Here is a 24,412-nt window from a genome sequence, read left to right as displayed (position 1 = left end):
ATGGGGACCACGAGGGTGGGATGTTGCGACCCTCATAGACGTGCATTGGCTGCCAGCGTCCGAACTAAACGGCCCAACTTGGTCCCACCTGCCCTCAACTCATCTGACAGCCGATGCTTTGATCCTTGGAACAGCAGAAACAACACACTACCTTCCTCCCATGAATGATCTGGAAGAGGACGTTCATCTGCGCTTCTCCTCTCCTCCCATCCTGTCTAGCAATACGGTACTCAATGGTTTCTGTTCCTTTTCGCTCCAACAGGTGCCGCTCTTGCGGTGTTGGCTTTCTAATTGCAGATGCGGCCTATCTGACCGCCATCTCGCCATTGGAGGTCGAAAAACAGGCTTGTCCTGTCTCTGCCTAAGGTGTCTGCAAGATGTTTTCACTGATTACATGCTGTCGTTTTCGACTCCCAGCAACTGAGCCAAGTGAAATGTGAAACTACGTAGCTTGTGAAGTTTCGCTACGTGCTGAGTCCTAAAAGTTTATGAAGTTCAAACAGGAATAAGAGCTGGAAGGGACCATCCTCTCTAAGCAGGAGACTCTATATATCATTCTGGACAAACAGCTGTCCAGTCTTTTCTTAAAAAATCCCATTGTTGGTGTTGTATTGGTCTAGACGGACACACCAGGCAGACACAGGAGCTGAAGAATAACGTTTCTTTATTTGAAGCAGTAACAGATTAACGTGGCTGCCCAGCTGGGCTGGCAGCCGGCTGGCTGAGCCGGAGCCCTAACTGCCCGGTTGATGCCGTTTGACAGCTCCTATATAGTCTGCTGTCAAACGGCACCAACCAATGGGAACAGTAAGATGGTCCCGCTCAAAATGCGGACCAGGTTGAAGACTTAGCTAGTCAGGGACACAACACCCCTTCCCCTAGCTAAGGACATGCGCTGCCCAGCCTTTTGGAAACACAATGGTATAACCAGGAAATTGAACTAGTGAGGAAATTGAACTAGTGGCCAGGGACGAGCACCTGGCCTGGGAAGGAGACCCTGACAACGTGGCAAGCAACCCTGCCCAGGTGACCTCCCGCCTGTGGCGGAGTAGGGGCCCCACATCCCAAGGGTTGTGGGTCAAATACTGACAGCTGCCTGCCTTGGAACCAACGCTGTAGAGACGGCAGGTCTAGCTGTGGCTTGCACAAAAAATGGCACCCCACCTGTCACAAGGCAGGAGCCTAAGAAGGGAACCAGGTAAGATGGTGAATAAACCTGTCTGGTGACTGCCTGCATGGGGTAGGGCAGAGGTGCCTGAACCCTAAGGCTGGAGGCTCGTTGTGCTCTCCTGGCCCCCTTGGGACAAGAACATCCAACCTCCCACCTACCTAGCTTTCGCCCCCTGGGGGTGTAGTGCTAATGACAAGGGAGACAAGCCAAGGTGGGAGAGACCCTGGAGGTGGGTGCATGGAACTTCCTTGTTCAACGCCTGACACCCCCTCCCCTAAATACGGATCCATCCCCCCAGAGCCATTGGAAAGGGGGGGCAGAGAGAATTTTTATTATCTGCATCTCTGCAGAGCCAATGGCTGTACCCATGTCCACAATGGTGAAAAGCCTGAAATGGAGAAAGGCCTGGAGCTGAATGCAGCAGGCCCACGAAGAGCTGCACCCGCAGTAGGCCCATCGCTCGGCAGCCGGTGGAAGTCGAGGAGGCGTCGGGCTGTCGGCGGCCACGGCGGAGCGGCAGCGGCGGCGATGGCCGGGACGGGAGGCGACTGCAGCGGAGGTCGCGCGGCGGCTGCGGAGAGAGACGGCGGCTGCGGATGCTGCGCGGCGGCGGCGGTAGGACGGAGGCAGCGCGGCGGCGGCAGGAGAGGCGCGGCGGCGGCGGAGCGAGGCGATTGCTGTGGAGGCCGCGACGGCGGCGGCAGAAGAAACGGAGGCGCGCGGCGGCGGCAGCGTAGGCGCGGCGGCGGCAGAACGGAGGAGGCGGCGGCGGCTAGAAGAGTGGAGGCGCGCGGCGGCGGCAGCGAAGCGCGGCGGCGGTAGAACGGAGGCGCGGCGGCGGCGGAAGAGCGGAGGGCGCGGCGGCGGAAGAGCGGAGGCGCGCGGCGGCGGAAGAGCGGAGGCGCGGCGGCGGCGAAGAGCGGAGGCCGCGGCGGCGGCGAAGCGAGCGGCGGCGGCGGCGGCGGAAGAGCGGAGGCCGCGGCGGCGGCAGCGGAGGCAGCGGCGGCGGCTGAAGAGCGGAGCGCCGCGGCGGCGGCAGCGGAGGCCGCAGCGGCGGCTGAAGAGCGGATGGCGCGGCGCGGTAGCGGAGAGACGCAGCGGCTGAAGAGCGGAGCGCGGCGGCGGCTGAAGAGCGGATGAGCGCGGCGGCGGCTGAAGAGCGGATGGCGCGGCGGCAGCGGAGGCGCAGCGGCGGCTGAAGAGCGGATGGCGCGGCGGCGGTAGCGGAGGCCGCAGCGGCGGCTGAAGAGCGGATGAGCGCGCGGCGGCTGAAGAGCGGAGCAGCGGCGGCGGCAGCGGAGGCCGCAGCGGCGGCAGCGGAGGCGCGGCGGCGGCGGAAGAGCGGAGGCGCGGCGGCGGCAGCGGAGGCGCAGCGGCGGCTGAAGCGGATGCCGCGGCGGCGGTAGCAGCGGAGGCCGCGCGGCGGCGGCTGAAGAGCGGAGGCCGCAGCGGCGGCTGAAGAGCGGAGGCGCGGCGGCGGCTGAAAGCGGAGGCCGCGGCGGCAGCGGAGGCGGCGGCGGCTGAAGAGCGGAGGCGCGGCGGCGGCAGCGGCGCGGCGGCGGCGGAAGAGCGGAGGCGCGGCGGCGGCTGAAGAGCGGAGGCCGCAGCGGCGGCTCGGCGGGAGCGGCTGCAGCGGAGGCGCTCGGCGTCCTTGGCGGGAGCGGCTGTCGGGGTCGCGCGGTGGCGGCAGCGACGGTAACAGCGGCCGGATCGGTGGGGGGTGGAAGTGTAGTCTCGCCGGCCTTCACGGCCTTGAGGCGAAATCTGGACCTCTGCTAGAGGCTGTAGGCTTTTGCGCTCTTGTAGCGCCCACGGGGTGGGGTTTTTCGCCAGCCTTCACGGGCCTTGAGGCGACGTCTGTTCCTCGACTGGGAGGCTTTTCAGACTTCTGCGCTTTTGGTAGCGCCAACGGGGTTTCGCCAGCCTTCACGGGCCTTGAGGCGACGTCTGTTCCTCGGCTGGGGAGGCTTTTCAGACTTCTGCGCTTTTGGTAGCGCTAACAGGGAGTGCCTTTCGCACGGGAGGCTAGAGTGCCTGTCAGGCAGTAACTTTCTCCTCAGCTCAGGAGACTTTTTCTCCTCAGCTCAGGGAGACTTCTTTTCCTCAGCTCAGGAGACTTTCTTCTCAGCTCAGGAGACTTCTTTTCCTCAGCTCAGGAGACTTCTTTTCCTCAGCTGAGGAGGCTCTTCTAAATTTGGCACGCGCAGAGACTGTCTGCGGCTCCAGACATTCTGTGGCTTCAGCTCTTTCTTCAGTGACTTAGCTTCTTGCCTGGGTGTCTCTTCTGACATCCCACCCTCGTCGCCAGTGTTGTATTGGTCTAGACGGACACCAGGCAGACACAGGAGCTGAAGAATAACGTTTCTTTATTTGAAGCAGTAACAGATTAACGTGGCTGCCCAGCTGGGCTGGCAGCCGGCTGGCTGGAGCCGAGCCCCAACTGCCCGGTTGATGCCGTTTGACAGCTCCTTATATAGTCTGCTGTCAAACGGCACCAACCAATGGGAACAGTAAGATGGTCCCGCTCAAAATGCGGACCAGGTTGAAGACTTAGCTAGTCAGGGACACAACAGTTGGAGTACCCACAAGTTGTGGAGGCAAGCTGTTCCACTGATTAATTGGTTTCACGGAGAGGGAGTGTCTCTTTTCTTGGATGGATTTGGTTTTGATGTCTCCTTCAGTTATTTCTTTTACTGCTCTCGGGCACTTTGGAGAATAGGTTGACCCCCCTCTTAATGTGTCACACCCTCAAATAGCGAAAAACTGATATCATGTCACCCTTACTCCTCTGTGTCAGACGTATTCAGTTCTTGCAAATGTTCATCCGATGTTTTAGCCTCCAGCCCTTTAAATACCTTTGTTGCTCTTTTCTGCACTCTTTCTAGAGCCTCAACATCTTTTTTTTTTTTTTTGTATCATGGTAACCAAAACTTATTGACAGTATTTCATGTGCAGCAGTAATTCATTACCAACACTTCATGTGATTTTTGATACTATCCCCCTGGAGATGCAGAGTAGGACTGTGTTGGCTTTTTCTGCAGGTGCAGCACACTGCTAGCTCGTACTTAAAGTGATTGTCCATTAGGGCTCCTGGATCCCTCTCACTGCTGTTGGGAAAGGTACATTCAATAATAAAATTTACTTGTTTGATCCCAAATTCATAGAAAGGGTTATCAACATACATAGCTGGAAGTGCTGTGGTCAGATTATACATACATACATACATACATACATACATACATACATACATACATGTGGGTGCACTCACAGTTTTTGATCTAATTTTAGAGGGACAGGGTGAGGCTTAATTGATAAAATGATCCTAAGAATTTCAGCAAGTTTTAAAGGATCATTTTTGGCCATGGAAGTCCATCACTCCAAATAAGAAAAAGGCAAGAAATACTGTCCACAGCCACACTGGTGACATCCCAATTCAGGCAATCCTCACTTTCAATTTAATTTTATATATGTACAATGACAATAAAGTTATTATAACTTACAAAAGCCATTGGACCAGCACATCCTTTTCTACATGGTGTGATTGTTAAGTATGAGATCACTTAACCATGCCAACTTACAATATTCTTCCTGGCTGTGATCATTAAGCAAATAACCTTGGTCTGCTCAGAGCCATGTCACATGACTGTGACTTGCAACTTCCTGTCAATTTCCAATTGATTTGGTTTGTTGGAAGCCAATTGTGAAGATTCAAATTGGTGAGTCCATGATTCTGGGACACAGCAACTGTCATATATGCAAGTCAATGCCACTCCCTCCCCCTCCCAAATAACTGTGATGGTCACAACTTTGAGGAAAAGTTGTAAGTCTTCTTTTTCAGCACCACTGTAACTTACAAAGCTGAGTGGTCAAAGGTAAGTAAGGACTGTCAATAAATCTGAACATCCCAAATGGTGCTCAGTAGCTACTTTAAAAGAAGTCCCGGGATAAACGCAGTTGTGCCAGGTTAATACATGGATGGTGTACCACTAGGAAATCTGAATGCCCATCAAAACAGATCCAGTTTAGCCATTCTAATTGTTTAACTGTGCATAAAGAAATGTTGTACGTTCATAGAACTTAGGGCTGGGGGCTGATAGTAATACAACCATAAATTAAGAGCCAGAAGCCGAACTGCAACTCACATTATCAGAGATAGTGAGTGATTTGGACTGATATACAATTCAAATTTAAATTTGGGCCAGTTTATGGATTGTAATTTTAGTATGGTTAGACCATAATTTGACAGACTGGATTGTATTATAGAATTAAGTTGTTATTTATTATTTTATACTAGAATTTTTAATTGTACTGAGCATTTTTATTCTGGCCTGTAATAAACTGATTATCAAATTTTAAATTTATAATGAGGAAGGAAAGAAAGCTGAGGAAGATGGATTAGTCATAGAGATGCAGAATGTACAAGAGACAGATTACAGATTATCTGAAAAACTGTAGTGCGTCAGAAACTATGTGTGGAGACCTCACCACGGAGCAAGAATTGAGAAAAGGGCTTTACATTACAATTTATTAAATTTATGATTAATCTTATTCACTGTACATCTCGCACTTTGAGGCAACTCTGTCTTGCTTTGCCCTAGGCTAGCGTTTATAGCAACACTCACGCTACCCAATTTTTTCTTTGTCAAAAGCTGTTGATAGTTCTAACACAATGCATTATTAAAAATGAAAGATTTTTCACTGTTCAGTTTTTTTCTTGGTGTCACCACCAAATAGGGTTACAACAAATATGTCAGCAATATGGTGCTGCTATTATAAAGGGCCATCAAAGAGTAACAAGCAGGCACTTCTGAGAAAAAGAGATCCTGGCAGGAGTTGCTCATAAACCCAGAGATTCTCAATCCCTTTTCTCTCAGCTCAATATTCCTACAGCTCTTTTTCATCAGGTTCATTTCCAAGGCAGAACAGCTTGTACATGTGAAATTGTTGTTTTCATTGGGCCTTGGGCCTACTCCCAACATGTCCCTCACCCATCGCACACTTACCTTTTGGAGATCTCCTGGAGGCAATCACCATTTTCAGTGAATCCACAATCCCTTAATGCAGTTTGCAGTGTTAAGGTAGTGAAACAGTAGTTTCTCCCTCCCCTGTGTGACATTGACCCAGAAATAGCCACCATTTTGGCCCAGAGACAAGTGTGACAAAATGGCAATCGTTTCCACAAGTCCATCACATGGCCCAGGGATGAATCCCGAGCACACTGAAAATAGCGGCTGCTATCAGTGGTGAGATTCTTATTTTTTTAGTAGTGGTTCTGTGGGCATAGCTTGGTGGGCGTGGCTTGGTGGTCATGTGACTGGGCAGGTATGGCTGGGTAGTCATGTGACCGGGTGAGCATGGCCTTAGACGAAGCAGATTTTCTTGAATTGCTGTGTATATACTGTATGTGTGTGTGTGTGTGTGTGTGTGTGTGTGTATGTATGTATATATATATATACACACACACACATATACATACTTGTGTATATATATATCTATATATCTATCTCTCTCTATATATATATCTCTATATCTATCTATCTATATCTATCTATCATCTCTCTCTCTCTCTCTCTCTCTCTCTCTATCTATCTATCTATCTATCTATCTATCTATATGTTTTCTTAAGTTTTCGCGGGTACTTACATGTATGGTATTCAGCTTTGTTTGGGTATTTTCCCACGTCATTATAGTTGTGCTTTTAAAGTTGTAGCAACGTTTCGGCAGAATCTCATCTGCCATCATCAGGCTTCTGTATTGTGTTCGTCTGTGAGTCAGACTTTCACAGCCGTTTCAGTTTTAAATTTGAGGCTAGCCTACTGCTGTGCCAGAATGTTTTTCTTCATCCTGATTGGTTGGGAGTCTTGGCCTGTGTTTATTGGTCAGCAAACAGCAAACTCCAAGACCAATAAACACAGACCAAGACTCCCAATCAGGATGAAGAAAAAACCATTCTGGCACAGCAGTAGGCTATATATATCCATGCTCGGTGACAAAAAGACTGCCTGCCGTAACTATTCAGAGGCTTTATCATCATTTAGTTTGGAAGCAGCAGAGCAACTTCTGTTACAAATAATTTTACCCTCATTAACTAATAGATAAGAGAAACTAGCACGTGATCCCAGGTTGCTGCATCCATTGTAAATATATGCTGGTTGCAAAGCGCCAGAATTCTGATCATGTGACCATGGAGATGCTGCAGCAGTCATAAGAGAGAGGATCAGTCATAAGTCACTTTTTTCAGTACTGTTGTAAGTTTGAATCGAGGCTAAACAAATGGTTGTAAGTCAAGGACTATCTGTATCTGCTGCTTTAACCTTCCAATTAGCATCTAACTAGATTTCCTTATTCCCAAAATGCAGGAAAATAACCCAGGGTCACAAGAAGTTATTGTATTTCTAAATGTTTTTCAAGCTTAGCAACTTTAAGACATGTGGACTTCAATTCCCAGAATTCCCCAGGCAGCATGAGATCTGATCATTTGATTACTCCCAAGTCAGTAACATGAAAGAATTACCAACTTTAAAGATACTGAGCATTGTATCTCTGTATGAATTGATTTAATAAGATTCCATACTTACCACACACTTGTGTCTCTGCTTGGACAGGACTATCAAGGCACTTCTACTGGATTGCCCCTTGTACCATTTTGGGGGACTCTGATTTAATATAGCCTCCTCCTCACTAAATGCATGGATTCACCTTAAATGGATGTTACCTATTTTCTACTGGTGGATTAATCTATAAAACTGTAATATAAGCTGCCCCTTCATCACAAGGACACAGCTTTAAAGAGTAAAGTTCCCCCCTCCCCTAAATATCTCTTCCAGGATGGCTGTTCCTAGTCCATTAAAATGTTCTAGCGTTAGTGCTGTCTTAAATTTAGAGATAGGTATTTGGTTTAATTATATTAGTAGTTTAAAACAGCAGCGACTGACTATTGAAAATTATACCTAGGAAGGCCAGCAAATCTAATTGCCTTTCTACCTCCATAACATAATTTTAAGGCTCAGTATTATCTGTTTATAGCCCATCATAAGCACTACATCCCATGAAAACCCATAACACAACAATTTCCAATGAATTAGTTAATTAAATAATAATTTTTAACTACTTTCTCTCCAGCAATCTGGGCTAAAGCAGAATTAAACCATATCTGCTCCTTTGTGTTTTCTGAATGGATTTTATAGGAAGGCGGCTTAATTTCACACCCACACTCACCAGCCACTTCCCACTCAATCTACCTCATGTAGGAAGCATGGAGGTGGTAGTCAGCAACAGCAAAACTCACTATCTTCCAAACGGGATGTGGGGAGGGGGAGAGAAAAGGATTCTTGCTCCAGGCTACTTTAAAATGCTTTAAAGTCCTGCCGTTCAGCTCCAGCAACATATCTTCAGCCTCATCCAAGATGAGTGGCTGGGAGGGGAAGGGATGTGGTCAGGTGTGCAGCACTACCAGTTCAGGCAAACCGGACTGGACCAGCTGAATCCCACCACTGCGTCTGCTTCCAGGACACAGTCATATGTCCAAGGAATGCGTGTCCTGCCCTCTTTCCCTAACATGAGGTTCAGAGATCTTCAAAAGATGAGGAGGAGGGTGTGAGGCCTAGTGGAATGGGAGTCAGGCCTAAGGACTTCAGGGACACAGTGGGAGTGAAAAGGCCTGTGGGGATCCTGAGGGGAGGGAAGACCTTTGGAGGGCAAGCCTGGGCCTGTGCTATGCCCCCAACCCTAAGGTAATCACTATTCTGCTTAACAACTCACAAATTTATTTAATGGCCACATAAGAGAGAACAGAGGGTTAGGGGTACTTCAGCAAAGCAGTCTTGCTTAAGGGCCATTGCAACATGCAACAGTAATTAATTCTTTATCTTGAGGACTATTTGTATGCTGACTGAGGTAATTCTGGCACTCAAAATCTGGAGGACACCAAGGTAGAAGACTGAAACTCCACCTGTGGGAATTCCATAATGAATATACAAAAAATACTACCCAAAAGCCTTTTTGAGGAATTCCACAACTTCTGCTGATAACCAGAAACAGTTTTAATTTTATTAAATTAACATTTTCCATTTTCTTCTCCCCATCTATAGGTCTAATCCTGAGATACGTTTGAGTAAAAACAATCAGGCAGAATTCAAATAGTAAATTTCTAACCTACACTTTCAATGGGAGATCCCAAATTTCAGGCCTTCTCTAAACTCATCAACTTTTGCCTCATGTGGATTGCCTTGTGCGCAGTAAGAGATGATTTATGCCTGAAGTATCGTCCACAGACTGGACACATGAAAGGTTTCTCCCCTGTGTGTAAAACTACATGATTTATAAGATTAGAACTAGTGCTAAACTCTTTCCCACAATCTGGACACTCATATGGCTTCTCTCCTGTGTGAGTCCTCTGGTGTTTCACCAGATCAGAATGGTAACTGAAACTTTTACCACAGTCTGGACACTCATACGGCTTCTCTCCCGTGTGGGTCCTCTGGTGTATCAGTAAGTTGCCATTTTCACTGAAGTATTTACCACATTGGGAGCATTTGTAGGACTTCTCTCCTGTGTGGGTCCTCTGGTGTTTCACAAGCACAGAAGGGTAAATGAAACTTTTCCCGCATTCTGGACACACATATGGTTTCTCTCCTGTGTGAGTCCGCCGGTGTTTTCCCAGATTAGAATGGGAACTGAACGTTTTCTCACACTCCAGACACGCATACGGTTTCTCCCCTGTGTGAGTCCTCAGGTGTTTCATCAGGTTAGAACGGTAACTGAAACTTTTTCCACACTCTGGACATTCATACAGTTTCTCTCCTGTATGTGTTGCCTGGTGTATCACCAGGTTGGAATTCTGACTGAATCTTTTCCCACAATCGGGACATTCAAAGGGTTTCTCTCCTGTGTGAGTTCTCTGGTGTATCACCAGATGGGAATTCTGTCTGAAACTTTTCCCACAATCAGGACATTCAAAGGGTTTCTCTCCTGTGTGAGTTCTCTGATGGCTCACCAGGTCAGAATCCTGACTAAAACATTTCCCACAATCAGAACATTCAAAGGGTTTCTCTCCTGTGTGAGTTCTCTGATGTCTTACCAGGTTGGAATTGTGACTGAAACGTTTCTCACAATCAGAACACTGAAAGGGTTTCTCTCCTGTGTGAGTTCTCTGATGTCTTACCAGGTTGGAATTGTGACTGAAACTTTTCCCACAAAGAGGACATTCAAAGGGTTTCTCTCCTGTGTGAGTTCTCTGATGTATCACTAGGTGAGCATTTGTAATGAAACTTTTCCCACAATCAGGACATTCAAAGGGTTTCTCTCCTGTGTGAGTTCTCTGATGGCTCACCAGGTCAGAATCCTGACTAAAACATTTCCCACAATCAGAACATTCAAAGGGTTTCTCTCCTGTGTGAGTTCTCTGATGTCTTACCAGGTTGGAATTGTGACTGAAACATTTCTCACAATCAGAACACTGAAAGGGTTTCTCTCCTGTGTGAGTTCTCTGATGTCTTACCAGGTTGGAATTGTGACTGAAACTTTTCCCACAAAGAGGACATTCAAAGGGTTTCTCTCCTGTGTGAGTCCTCTGATGTATCACTAGGTGAGCATTTGTAATGAAACTTTTCCAACAAAGAGGACATTCAAAGGGTTTCTCTCTGTGAGTCCTCAGGTGTCTCATGAGGTGGAAATTTCCAGTGAACAGTTTCCCACAATCAGAACAGTCACACGGCTTCTCCCTGGTGTGAGTTTGCTGATGCATCACCAAGTTGCAATTTTTGCTGAAGCATTTGCCAAATTGGGAGCACTTGTAGGGCATCTCTCCTCTGTGGGTCCTTCCACGAACCAAAAATGAGCAGTTCTGACAAAAGCTTTTACCCCATTCAGATAATTAGTATGGCTGTTCTCCAGAGGGATTCTCCCGTGCATAATCACTTGTCATTTGCAAGGCCTGCGTTACTGTCTGCCCGATGTGCCCATCCAATTGACCTTTTCCTCCTCACTGACTTCCAGATATTTCCCTCTGTTTCTGAAATGGAAAAATAATATCCTCTGACCTTTTTATGTAATGTGTCTTTGAGTTCCGCATACTCTACTTTTTCAAGCTTGAAATCTCGTTCTTAATTTTCTTTCCTTTGTCTTTCACCTACTGGAGAAGGAGAAGAATTGTGCAGTTTTTCTGAAGGAAATGGAAAATATTTTTATTTCTGCCTCAATCTGGTTTGCTTTTCAATATTGCTTGTTATTCTCAGTTGTTCAGTGTGGTCTTCTGGCATCATCTTTGTCTGTAGGATTCAAATGAAAATGTGACTTTTATTGTTTATAAAAGGGTTACAGAAGATATGAAAAAAGAAGCATACATTACACTGAAAAAGCAAACATGCCACCATGTTAGAATAATTTCTTACATTAATTGTAAGACATTTGACTAACAGGATCCAAATTCCATTATCTATTCAATGATGAAATTCACTTGCTGACTTGTGTCAGTCACAAATTCTTAGCCCTGCAAAGGGTTATCATCAAATACAATTATGAGAAAAACAAAGTACATTCTCTTTCTTCCATAGGTATGAAGAGGCTAAATAGCAGCCCAGTGATGCTAATCAAATGCTCTTGATGAATTATCATCAGCAAGTGTGACTGCATCTATAAAATCCAAAGTTCTTCCGGTTGATGTTGCAGCTCTATCGGACACGAGGAGTGGGGCTTCACGAACTTGTGCTTAATTCCTTTGTTGGAGGAATTCACCTGTGTAGGGGTGACGAAGAGTGGAGGGGTGCAGTGCAGGTCGCGGAGAGGAGAGGCTCTCCTGCTTGACCCAGGGCTAATTCCCTCTCATCCAATAATGAAGAGGAGAGGTAGCCATTATGGCTGCCATGAAGCTGGGGCAGCCAAAGAAACGAAGAATGTGGTGGAGCGATGTGGATGAACAGTGACTGGAACTAGGTGAGGTGATTCTTTTCTTTATTTTTTTACCTAAAATCTACCATAAAGAAAATAAATTCTGGAAAGGAGACTCTTTGAAAAGTTTGTTTAAGTGGTGAACAATTACAGAGAGAAAAATCACAGATCTGAAAGAAAAGATTCTAAAAGGAAAGCCATAAAACCTTTAAAAACATAGAAAGATTGGATTTCTAATTTTTTATGGGCAATAAGACATTTTAAAATGCTGGGATTACTTGTCTGAATTTTGCTTAGTTGTTTGAATAAATACCATCAGAACCTGTCAGATTTTGTGCAATGTTGAAAGTTAAGCTGAAGGCGCCACCTATTAGTGAATACTCCTATAACCCTGGGGAAAATAGTGATAAGACAGAGAGTGGAAATAAATAACATCTGGAGGACTGCTGTGCTATCTACTGCTTTATACTTATCTATTTCATGACTACTGGAGCTCTAATGGTGAGAACATGGAGCATCTAAATAAAGTGACTTTCGAATACCAGGAGTTATGATTGAACTTATAGAGTAGACTTAAGGAGACATTTTGAAATCTTCCTGGATTACCTAAAAATAACTTGTTGACTAACTGTGTGATAAGAATTGAAATAGTAAAATGGACAAGAGATGATTGATAGAGGAAATGTTTTGTAACACAAGATTGGCTTTACTAGGAGCTAGAACAGAGGCAGAAAAAAGAAAGAGGGAATATGATTATACATATTTCTATATAATATACTAAAAGTAATAGCTAGATGTAAAGGTTAGATGTTGAAAGATGGTGATACTATGTATGTTTTAATTATACTGTAATTGTCATTAGAAGGGCAGATTAAAATGCTGAACAACTAAATAATGAAGGCCTATATTTTAACACAAATATGTATAACATTACAATTACATAGGTATGATTTAAGTAACAAATATTATTAATACTACCATTACAAATGAATGATTCCCAAATGCCTCACCGTTCATGTATTGATATTGATGTATATTCAAAAATAAACAAACAAACCCCAAAAAGCCAAAGTTCTAGGAGTTTGCTGGTCTCTGGAATTGAGGTTGTGTTAAATGCCAAAGAGTAAAGATGACAGCAGGGACCTTAGAGAAGCAATTGTTGCTGCTCATCTACAGTGCATTCAGAAAGTATTCAGACCCACCTTCATTTTGTCAATTTTGTTATGCTCAGCCTGATTCTACAGTTGTTGAAAATCATTTTTTTCTCATTAATGTACACTCAGAAACCCATGACAACATGAAAACAGAAGTACTGAGTGTTGATTAATGAGGAAAAAATTAATTTCAGCAACTATAGAATCAGGCTGCTGCTTTACAAAATTTACAAAAGTGAAGGGTGCCTGAATACTTTCTGAATGCACAGTATGTGAATGCTCCAACACTGGAAGTTTTAAGCAAGAGATTGGACAACCATTTGTCTGAAATGGTCTAGGTTTCCTACCTGAGCTGAGGATTGAACTAGAAGACTTCCAAGGTCCCCTTCAATTCTGTTATTCCGTTTTCTGGGAAGGGTTATAAGACTATTTTGAAACAATTAAACTCCATCATTCTACATTTCACATTCATAAGTAGAAAACATTCAAGACAATTGCCAATCTTCCCTGGAATGGAAGTCCCAGCAAATTCAGTCCAAGTTCAGAATGTGCAATGCTCAGAGAAATTACAAAAAATCCAAGCATTGCATCTCAGGCTCTACAGGCCTCGTTTAGCACGTTAAGTGTTAAAGTTCATGACAATACAATTAGAAAAAGACTGGACAAGTATGGTTCGTTTGGAAGGGTTGCAAGGAGAAAGCCTCTGATTTCTAAAAAGGACATGGCAGCAACACTTAGATTTCCAAATTTGCATCTGAACAAATCACAAGACTTCTGGAACACGGTCCTTTGGACAGATGAGACCAAAGTGGAGATGTTTGGCCATAATGAACAGTGCCACATTTGATGAAAACCAAACACAGCATATCAGCACAAACATCTCATACCGACCATCAAACACAGTGATGGAGGGGTGATGATTTGGGTTTGTTTTGCAACAACAGGACTTGGACACTTTGCACTATCTGAGTCTCCTATGACCTCCTCTCTATACTAAAGTATTCTAGAGTCAAATGGGTCCAACAGCTAAAGCTTGGCCAACATTGGATTATGTAACAGGACAATGATTGCAAGCTCACCAGCAAATCTCCAACAGAATGGCTGAAAACTAAAAGAATCAAGGTGTTGCAACTGCAAAGTCCAGACCTCAACCTGATTGAAGGTCCCACTGTGGTGGGACCTCTAGAGAGCTGGGCATAAACAAATGCCCACAAACCTCAATGAACTGAAGCAATGTTGTAAAGAAGAGTGGGCCAAAATTCCTCCACAGTGATGTTACAGACTGATAAAGTCATACAGAAAACAATTGCTTCAAGTTATTGCTCCTATGGGTGGCTCTACAAGATGTTCAATGATATTATTTTTTTCACATAAGGCTTCTCTATTTTGGCTTTTTGTAGAATAAATGGTGACATGTCAAGCATTATTGTTTATCTCAGGTTGTGTTTACCTACCTCTAAGAAATGCTAAGGACTAAGGATTCTGATATGTAAAATCATAAAAGTCAAGAAGCGTCTACTTTCTTTTTCACATGGCTGCATATCTGGAAGTGCTGGGAAGAGATTATCCAATTGCAGATATATGCATACAGAGAGAAGTACAAATACAAGGACCAACAAATGTATATATGTGGAAAATCCATGAGTTTTTTCAACCCGAAAAATGTCCTAAAATGGATACAGTCCAACCTGAGTTAATTTTAGAGAAGTGGGGGCTTTAACTGATGAAATGATGCCGAAAGCCTCTGCAAGATTTGAAGCACCAATTTTGCCCATTAAATAAATCACTGTGGGTTGTTAAAGGCAATTACGCATAACTTGCAACTTCCTACCAGTATTCCCATTGATTTTGTTTGTCAGAAAGCTAGCTGGGAAGGTCACAACTGGGGATCATGAGTGTGGGATGCTGCAACCATCATCAACGTGCAGCAGTTGGCAATATCTCAACTGGTGCAACTCCCTTTCCTGCACCTTCATACCCACAGGAACTTCTGATGTGTGGTCGCTGAATGTGCTATGATTACCACACATTTGTGTACAAGTGAATGTCTGCTTTTAAAGTGCCATTGTAACTTTGAAGGCTCAGGGAACAAATGGTAAGCGAGGACTACCTATACAACTGAACATCCCAAAGGATCCCCAATAATAATAATAATTATTATTTACAAAGTGCTGGATTAAGCACAGTTGAACCTGCTTAATACACAGATGGCGCACCAATAGGAAATATCGTACTTGTTGGCTAGACTTGAAGTAAGAGAGCAGATACAGATCAGTCCAATGTTGTTGCCAAGAAAACAGCAAATCCATGAGAGAATAACAGAGTTAGACGGGATCTTGGAGGTCTTCTAATCCAATCCCCTCAGGCAGGAGATTATTATCAGTCTGGACTAATTGATGTCCAATTTCTTCTTAAGTGATCTAGCATCCAGAACTTCTGGAGGCAAGCTGTTCTCAAGAGAATTAACCTTAACTTGAAGGAGACTTTTTAAATCTTCTCACCAGCAGAAAATTGCAGCCACCAATTTAACAGCATGCAACACAAGCGGTCTTGCATTTCGGGAGGGAACGTGCAGCAGCTGATATGCTTCAGCCTAGTTGCTTCTTTGCTTCCACATCATGGACGAAACCAAACGGTACTACTTGCTCCCAGCCTCTCCTACGATCTGCCCTCAACTCACCTTCCAGATGCTGTTTCGTCACTGGTGCACAGCACAAAAGCCACTTAAGCACACCAACTTTCTCCCATGAGTGATCCGGAAGAAGTTCCTCTCCTCCCATCCTTTCTAGCAATGCTGTACTCGATGGTTTTAACTCCTAAACACATATGCCTATTAAGGGCTCTCCAGTAACTGATAAATGACTGCCATCTCCCGATAGGCCAAAGAACATGCTTGTTTAGTCTCTGCCTAAGGCGTTTGCAAGTTGTTTTCATTGATTAAATGCTATGAAGTCATTTATGACTCCTAGTAAACTACCTTAACCTTTGCAACTGATCCATGTGAAAGAGTTAAATGTGATGCTACTTACTGTAGCTTGTGAAGATTAGCTATGTGCTGAGTGCTAAAGTTTTATGAAGTTTTTACAGAATTACATAAAAAGAGGTGAGACCAATTCTCCAAGCAGGAGACCCTGTGTAAGGGTGTCAAACTTGTGTGTAAACATGGTTGTAATGTGACGTATCACGACTTTTTCCCCTTCACTAAACCGGAGGTGGGTGGGCATGGCCAGTATGATGCATCTGCCCCTGGGGCCACAAGTTTGACACCCCAGCGGCCTATACTATTCCAGACGAATGACTGTCCACTCTCCTCTTTAAAACCCACAACTTCTGGAGGGAAATTTCCATTAATTGTTCACGCTGAAAGGAAATTTCTCATTTATAGGTTTGATTTTTTGATAAATCTCCCTCTGTTACTCCCGCTACTCTCAGGCGCATTGGACAATAGGTCCACTCCTTTTTTTCTGTGTCAGCCCCTCAAATATTGAAAGACTGCTATGATGTCATCCCTAGTCCTTCTCTGTTTTAGACTAGACATTCAGTTCCTGCAGTAGTTCATCGTAGAACTACTTCGGAGTAGAAATACATTACAAGAAGGAGGGTATGTTCTAAGTCAAAAGAAGAAAATAGAACATTTTTTAAAAAAATGTATGGAAAGTTGTGAAAGTGTGCAAATTCCCATGACACCAGATTGTCAAACCATGAAAAATAGAACAATTTGTAATCCGGAACTCTTATCAGGCAGTCCTAGGAGGTCTGGTATGCAGTATTGATGACATACTGTGGCCAGATATTACCAATTCGATCAACATTTTAAACTGCTACACATAACAATCTAAGCAACACTGGTTAGGAAATAAAAGGATACTTGCTATTTAAAGGGAATTTAGGATTGCATTTATAACCATCAAGTGAATTGGAATTGAAATGCTTTGTAGACAGTATTTGGGCTGATGATGTACAAGATAGAAGTCAATGTCAGGATTTGTAATAATGTTAGCAAACACATTAACTAGTTGGAAATCTAGAAAACAGACTTCAGATGTCATTTCTACAGCTGCAGCCCAATTCTTAGCATTATCAGAATTGTCTTCAGAGATGTTGTGGTATATTTGGTTAGTAAAGGATTTGGATATTGAAAGAGTTAATACCAATATTTCAAGATAACACAAAATGTATATAAATGGCAACTGGTGCAAGTACCAACCAGAAGGAAGCATGTTGACATAAAATAATGTAATGTCAGGGAAGTGGGGAAAGAAAATGTAGTAAGACATAATTTATTGTCCACCAGAAAATAATTTTGCTGACCTCATGAGAAAACCATTAAAACCTCCTACATGAGGCAATCTACACTATAATTGGTTGCTGTAGATGCAAAAGGGGACATTTTTCCTGCTTTTTTCTTCTTCTGTGTGTTCTTTCTGCTATTTGGATTTATCTCACAATGTCCCTGTGTTCCTGACCACTTTCTTTGTTGTAAATATGTTAAATATATTTATATAAAACTACAAATTTGCCTCAGTGTCACTGACTTCATTTGGAAACTTGCTGCACCATTCCCTGACGGAGGACTGTCTCTATTACATCCAGAGAATAAATCCATTTGCAGTGGATGTCATTTGCTGGAAACATCACAGGGAGGGAGATAATTGTTTTATCCAGCAGTTGGATTACCCAGAAGGATGTAAAGGATCATGGTGAGAAAAAACATTTCTGCTCTGGGAGGTCCCCTTCCTCTGGGACTCATGGAGGAGTTTGGGATTATGAGAGCACACAAATGAATGGATTTATGAGCCTGAGCTCTTCCCAAGAAGCTCCCACAGGGAGCCCAGTCGCTTCTTAAAAGACCCCTCATCAGTTTGGAAACTGCAGGTTTCTTTGGAGAAGGCTGAAGCGGATGTGGCTCCTCCTACAGATTTGGAGTTAATGGACTCGATTCATGATGAACTGGACTTTGGTAAGAAGACTGGAGAATGGACCTACCATATCTAACTGGAAAACCATTTGGAAAATGGATTGACCAAGAGGTTTTATGATTTGGGGGAATAAGACACAACTGTTATCTTATTGTTCTCAACTTAAATTTTAAGAAGTTTTATTAATAAAAATCAAACAAAGATATTTCATCCCAGACAAATCAGAGACAATGAGTCTGATGATTTATGGTAAACAAAAAGCCATTCTAAAATTTATACAAATTAAATGGAATAGTAGATTGTTCACAAAGTGCTTTGATGTTTAACCTTGTTGTTAAATAATTACATTGCCTTTACATATCGTATATAGATGAACATCAAATTGGTTGTAAATAGAAGTTTATAAATTTTGGGCCTGCTTCAGAAATGGAGGAAACTAATATTGCTCCAATATATTTATGAATATTCAAGTGGGGGGTGTAATATAAGTAAATCTGTTTTTGTCTTTTTTACTGCACATTTTTAAAAAATGTTTTTTCTATCCTTGTTTTTCTTTTGAAGAAATTCTTTTCTTTTTTTGGAATTTGTAATATTAATTTTCTGAAGAAAATTGGGTTGGTTGTATTGTGGTGACCAGAACTGGACACACTATTCCAGGTGTGCTGTCATCAGGTGTGCTCTATCACTTCCTCTTATCTTGACTCTATGCCTCTGTTGCTGCAGCCTAGGACTGCATTGACCTTTTTGGCAGTTGCAGCACAATGTTGGCAGAAGTGGTTCTTGTCTATTTCTGATGTGGCCCAAGAATACATACCCTGCTCTTCTGGAGATTTCCGGGAGGCAGCCACCATTTCCAGTGCACCCACAATTCCACAATATAATCTACAAAGTGTTAAGGTAGCAAAACAGAATACTTTGTCCCAGTCCCACATGACAGTGACCCAGAAGCAGCCACCATTTTGACATAGAGGCAGGCATGGCAAAATGGCAGCTGCTTCCACAAGTCTACCTCATGGCCCAGGCATGAATTCCAGGCACAGTCAAAATAATGGCTGCTTCCATGACAGAGTCATGCAGCCCACAAATACGTGTCTTGTCCTCCTTCACCAAGATGAGGTTCAGTGATCTTCAAAAGGAGGAGGTTGTGATGCCTGGTGGGGTGGGAGTCAGGCCGAAGGATTGCAGGGATCCAGTGGGAGTAGGAAAATGCCTGTGGGGATCCAAATGTTGGGATATTGGAGGCTAGGCCTTCAAGAGATTCCTACAACCCTGAAGTAGTCAATATTCTGCTTAACGACTTCAACATTTGTTTAACAGCTTCATCAGGGACAGAAGGGGTGGGGATAGTTAAGCAAGGCAATTTCGCTTAACTACCATTGCAACATGCAATTGTAACTGACAGGCCCTGTTACGGTTGTATCTAGAGGACTACATGTATGGTGGCTGGGGTATTCTGGGGCTCAGAATCTGAAGGACATCAAGGTAGAATATGGAAAGTCTACCTGTGGGAATTCCATAATCAATATACAAAACATACCACCCAAAAGCCTTTTTGAGGATATCCACTACTTCTACAAAAATAAAATATCCAGAAATTGCTGCTGATAACCACAAACTGGTAGTTAGCCCTTTTCCATTTTCCTATTCTTTCCACCTACAAGTCTAATCCTGAGACACGTTTGAGTAAAAAGAGTGAAGCCAGAATTCAAATAGTCGATTTTTCACCTACATTCCTAATGAGAGATGAGAAATGAAATCCAAGCCTTCTCTAAACTCATCAACGTTTTTCTCGTGTGGATTTCCTTGTGGGCAATTAACGACAATTTATGCCTGAAGATCGTCCACTGACAGGACAGTTGAATGTTTCACTCCTGTGTGAGTCGTCTGGTGTCTCATGAGGTGGAAAATTTTAATGAAACTTTTTCCACACTCTGGGCACACATAAAGTTTCTCTCTTGCGTGAGTCCTTTGGTGTTTCACCAGGTCAGAATTCTGACTGAAATATTCCCACAATTAGGATACTGAAAGGGTTTCTATCCTGTGTGAGTTCTCTGATGTCTTACAAAGTTGGAATTCTGACTGAAACATTTCCCACAATAAACACATGTAAAAGGTTTCTCCCCTGTGTGAGTTCTCTGATGTCTCACCAGGTTGGAATTGTGACTGAAACTTTTCCCACATACAACACATGCAAAGGGCTTCTCCCCTGTGTGAGTTCTCTGGTGTTTAACCAGGCTGTAATTCTGACTGAAACTTTTCCCACAATCAGAACATTCAAAGGGTTTCTCTCCTGTATGAGTTCTCTGATGTTTCATCAGGTTGTAATTCTGACTGAAACTTTTCACACAATCAGGACATTTAAAGGGTTTCTCTCCTGTGTGAATCCTCTGGTGTTTCACCAGGTTGGAATTCTGACTGAAACTTTTCCCACAAACAGGACATTCAAAGGGTTTCTCTTCCGTGTGAGTCCTCTGGTGTATCAGCAGGCTGCAGTACCGGCTGAAACTTTTCCCACAATCAGGACATTCAAAAGGTTTCTCTCCTGTATGAGTCCTCTGATGGATCACCAGGTCAGAATTCTGACTGAAACTTTTCCCACAATCAGGACATTCAAAGGGCTTCTCTCCTGTATGAGTCCTCTGGTGTTTCACCAGGTCAGAATTCTGACTGAAACTTTTCCCACAAAGAGGACATTCAAAGGGTTTTTCTCCTGTGTGAGTTCTCTGATGATTCACTAAGCAGGAATTCTGACTGAAACTTTTCCCACAAACAGGACATTCAAAGGGTTTTTCTCCTGTGTGAGTTCTCTGATGATTCACCAGGCAGGAATTCTGACTGAAACTTTTCCCACAATCAGGACATTCAAAAGGTTTGTCCCCTGTGTGAGTTCTCTGATGTCTTATCAGGTTGGAATTGTGACTGAAACTTTTCCCACAATCAGGACATTCAAAGGGTTTCTCTCCTGTATGAGTCCTCAGGTGTCTCACAAGATGAGAATTTCCAATGAAACGTTTCCCACAATCAGGACAGTCATGCGGCTTCTCGCCTGTGTGGGTCCTCTGGTGTATCAGGAAGTTGCCATTTTCGCTAAAACATTTACCACCTTGGGAGCACTTGTAGGGCATCTCTCCTACGTGGGTCCTTCCATGAAACAAAAAGGAGCTGTTCTGACCTGAGCGTTTACCACATTCAGATAATTTATATCTGCTTTTCTCCAAAGTGGATTCTCCCCTGCATAATCACTTGTGATTAGAAGTCTGCTATTCTCACAATAGGCACACCTATGGAGCTTTTCCACCACTGATATTCTTGAGAAGGTTGAAAATATATGTGATCCCTTGTTTACAGGTGCTTTGATTTAAGCCCTTTTCTTTCTTCCAGGGCAAGGCCGGTATTACTGTCTGCCCTATGTGCCCATGCAATTGACCTTTTCCTCCCCACTGCCTTCCAGATATTTCCCTCTATTTCTGAAAAAAGACCTTTTTGTGTAAGGTATGTTTGAGTTCCACATACTCTACATTTTCCAGTTTGAAATCTCTTCTTGGTTTTCTTTCCCTTCCTGTTGGGGAAGGAGAAGTATTGTGTGGTTTTTCTGAAGAAAATGGAGAATATTTTTATTTCTGCCTCAATTTGCTTTGCTTTTCAATGTTGTTTGTTATTCTCAGTTGTCCAGTGTGGTCTTATTGGCATCATCTTTAATTTCTGTAAGATTCAAATGAAAATGTAGCTTTTATTGTTTGTAAAAGGGTTGCAGATGTGAAAAAAGAAGTATACATTACAATGAAAAAGCAAACATGCCACAACGCTAGAATAATCTCTTACGTTAATTGTGACATTTGACTACTGAGATCCACGTTCAAATATCCATTCAATCATGAAATTCACATGTACAACTTAGGTCAGTCACAAATTCTCAGCCCTACAAAATCAAATACAGTTATGTGAAAAAGAATGTACACCCTCTTTGTGTTCTATGATTTTACATATCACAATATAGTAAAAATCATCCAGTCCTTAGCAGTTCTTAATAATGGATAACTATAATGTCAGATGAACAAAAACAGATGACACATTATACCCATGTCATCCTTTTTTTTTACAAAAACAAAGCCAAAACAGAGACGTGAAAAACTAAAAACACTCTTACTTGTTCTATAGGTATGAAGAGGCAAAGTTGCAACCAGTGCTACTGATCAAATGCCCTTGATCAACTGATCATCAGCAAATGTGGGTATATCTATAAAAGCCAAAGTTGTAGGATTTCCTGGTCTCCAGCACTGAGGTGTGAATTAAATGCCAAAGAGTAAAGACATCAGTAGGGATATTAGAGAAGCAATTTTTGCTGCCCATCAATCTGGGAAGGGTTACAAGACTTTTTCCAAACAATTTAAACTCTACCATTCTTCATTTCACATCCATAAGTGGAAAATATTCAAGACACTTGCCAATCTTCTCAGGAGTGGAAGTCCCAGCAAATCCACCCCAAATTCAGAACACACAATGCTCAGAGAAATTACAAAAAATCCAAGCATTGCATCTCAGGCTCTACAAGCCCCATTTAGCATGTTAAGCGTTAAAGTTCATGACAGTACAATTAGAAAAAGACTGGACATGTATGGTTCATTTGGAATGGTTGCCAGAAGAAAGCCTCTGATTTCTAAAAATGACATGGCAGGAGCACTTCGGCTTTGCAAAGTTTCATTTCAACAAATCACAAGACTTCTGGAACACTGTCCTTTGGACAGATGAGACCAAAGTGGAGATAAATCCCATAGATTACTACCCTTTTCTACTACTACATGTAGGGATGAATCTCACAAAAAAGGACTTGAAAACAATATTGAGACATTACGAGCATCTAGGCAAGAAAGTTAAGGAGTTAGGAGCACAAGTAGTTTTCTTTTCATCTGTACCGCCAATGAAAGGTCAACACCTGGTAAGAGAACAAAGGACTCTGGAAGGGAACCACTGGCTAAATGGTTGATGTTACCAAAAAAAACCAAAACCTCTGGATTGCTGGATCATGGTCTGCACTACCTCCATGATGGGCTTTTGGCAAGGGATGGGCTGCACCTCACAAATACTGGGAAGAATATTTTTGGAAAACAACTGGCTCAACTTATCGGGGGGCTTTAAACTAAAATTGAAGGGGGGGGGGTGACCAATCTTTAGCATCTCCAGGACCTAATTCCAAGCAAAAACTCATAGAAAACAAGCCAAATGATGAGGTAAGCGGGGATGGGAAGGAAGACAAACTCAAATACCAAATAGGAGACATAGGAAGCATACTCACAGTCAGACATAAAGACCTCAAGTGCCTTTATACAAATGCACAAAGTTTGGGGAACAAAGGGTGAACTTGAACTATTAATACATGAAGGTAGATATGATATAGTTGGAATTACAGAAACCATCACTGGAACATACTGATAGAAGGATACAAACTGTTCAAAAAAAACCAGACCCCATAAAAGAGGTGGAGTTGCACTGTAAAGGACCATTATATTGCTACAGAAATGCACGAAAGCAAGACGAAAACCTCCTAGAATGCATATGGGACAATATAAAAGAGAAAAAGAATGACACTGCCATAAGTGTATACTACAGGCTATCCAACCAAGCAGAAAAAATAGATGTCCTTTTGGCCAATCAACTAACAAACATATTCAGGAAATACACTACAATAGTAATGGGGGACTTCAATTACCCTGACATCAATTGGAAGACTAATTCCACTCCAAGTGAAAAGTCGAATAGGTTCCTGAGCAACCTAGCTGACAACTTCGTTGTCCAAAAGGTAGAGAAGGGAACTAGAAGGATAGCCATACTGGACTTAATTTTTACAAACAAAGAAGTGACGGAGTTGAAGTTGTAGGAATACTAGCATTCAACATAACACAAACACAAGCAATAAAACATAAAACAGTCTTAGATTTTAAAAGGGCTGATTTTAACAAACTCAAGAGAGAACTTGGGAAAGATTCCTTAGATTAAAATCCTAAAGGGGAAAACAACTCAAGAAGCTTGGGAAACTGAAAAATATGATCATAAAAGCCCAGTCCAGCATACTACTACTGAAAAATAAAACAAGAAAATCCAAGAAGAAACCAGCATAGCAACACAATGATCTCTCTGACAAATTGAAAGACAAAAAGGACAACTAAGGCAGCCAAAAAAGCCAATACAATCCTAAACTGCATTAACAGAGGGATACAGCCAAGATCAAGTGAGGTACAAATATCACTCTATAAAGCCTTAGTAAGACCACACCTAGAGTACTG

At 43.2% G+C, this 24,412-nt stretch overlaps 3 protein-coding genes across 9 annotated transcripts in view; all 3 read right to left on the bottom strand.

Moving 5' to 3' along the window:
- Positions 1-24,412, bottom strand: part of LOC148131712 (uncharacterized) — an 80,385-nt gene that overhangs the window by 6,467 nt on the left and 49,506 nt on the right. The window lies entirely within an intron of this gene.
- LOC148131715 (uncharacterized) overlaps positions 9,199-24,412 on the bottom strand; it is a 35,740-nt gene continuing 20,526 nt past the window's right edge. For 2 of the 6 annotated variants that reach the window (XM_087953138.1, XM_087953137.1), the window contains exon 2: positions 9,199-11,439. In XM_087953138.1, coding sequence (XP_087809264.1) covers positions 9,354-10,973 — 1,620 coding nt within the window. In that variant the 5' untranslated portion in view covers positions 10,974-11,439 and the 3' untranslated portion in view covers positions 9,199-9,353. Of the gene's footprint in view, positions 11,440-13,559; positions 13,621-15,377; positions 15,688-15,713; positions 15,983-24,412 lie in introns of those variants that run through there. The other 4 variants (XM_087953134.1, XM_087953133.1, XM_087953135.1 and 1 more) reach the window with 4 other exon arrangements.
- LOC148131713 (uncharacterized) overlaps positions 18,294-24,412 on the bottom strand; it is a 55,625-nt gene continuing 49,506 nt past the window's right edge. For both annotated transcript variants that reach the window (XM_087953277.1, XM_087953276.1), the window contains exon 2: positions 18,294-21,833. In XM_087953277.1, coding sequence (XP_087809403.1) covers positions 20,165-21,256 — 1,092 coding nt within the window. In that variant the 5' untranslated portion in view covers positions 21,257-21,833 and the 3' untranslated portion in view covers positions 18,294-20,164. The remainder of the gene's footprint in view (positions 21,834-24,412) is intronic.

This window comes from Notechis scutatus, chromosome 2 (genome assembly GCF_049901735.1).
Source record: "Notechis scutatus isolate UNSWTSFEM ecotype Mainland chromosome 2, rNotScu1.2, whole genome shotgun sequence".
Classification (NCBI taxonomy): domain Eukaryota; kingdom Metazoa; phylum Chordata; class Lepidosauria; order Squamata; family Elapidae; genus Notechis; species Notechis scutatus.
This window is presented reverse-complemented; position numbering and strand designations above follow the sequence as displayed.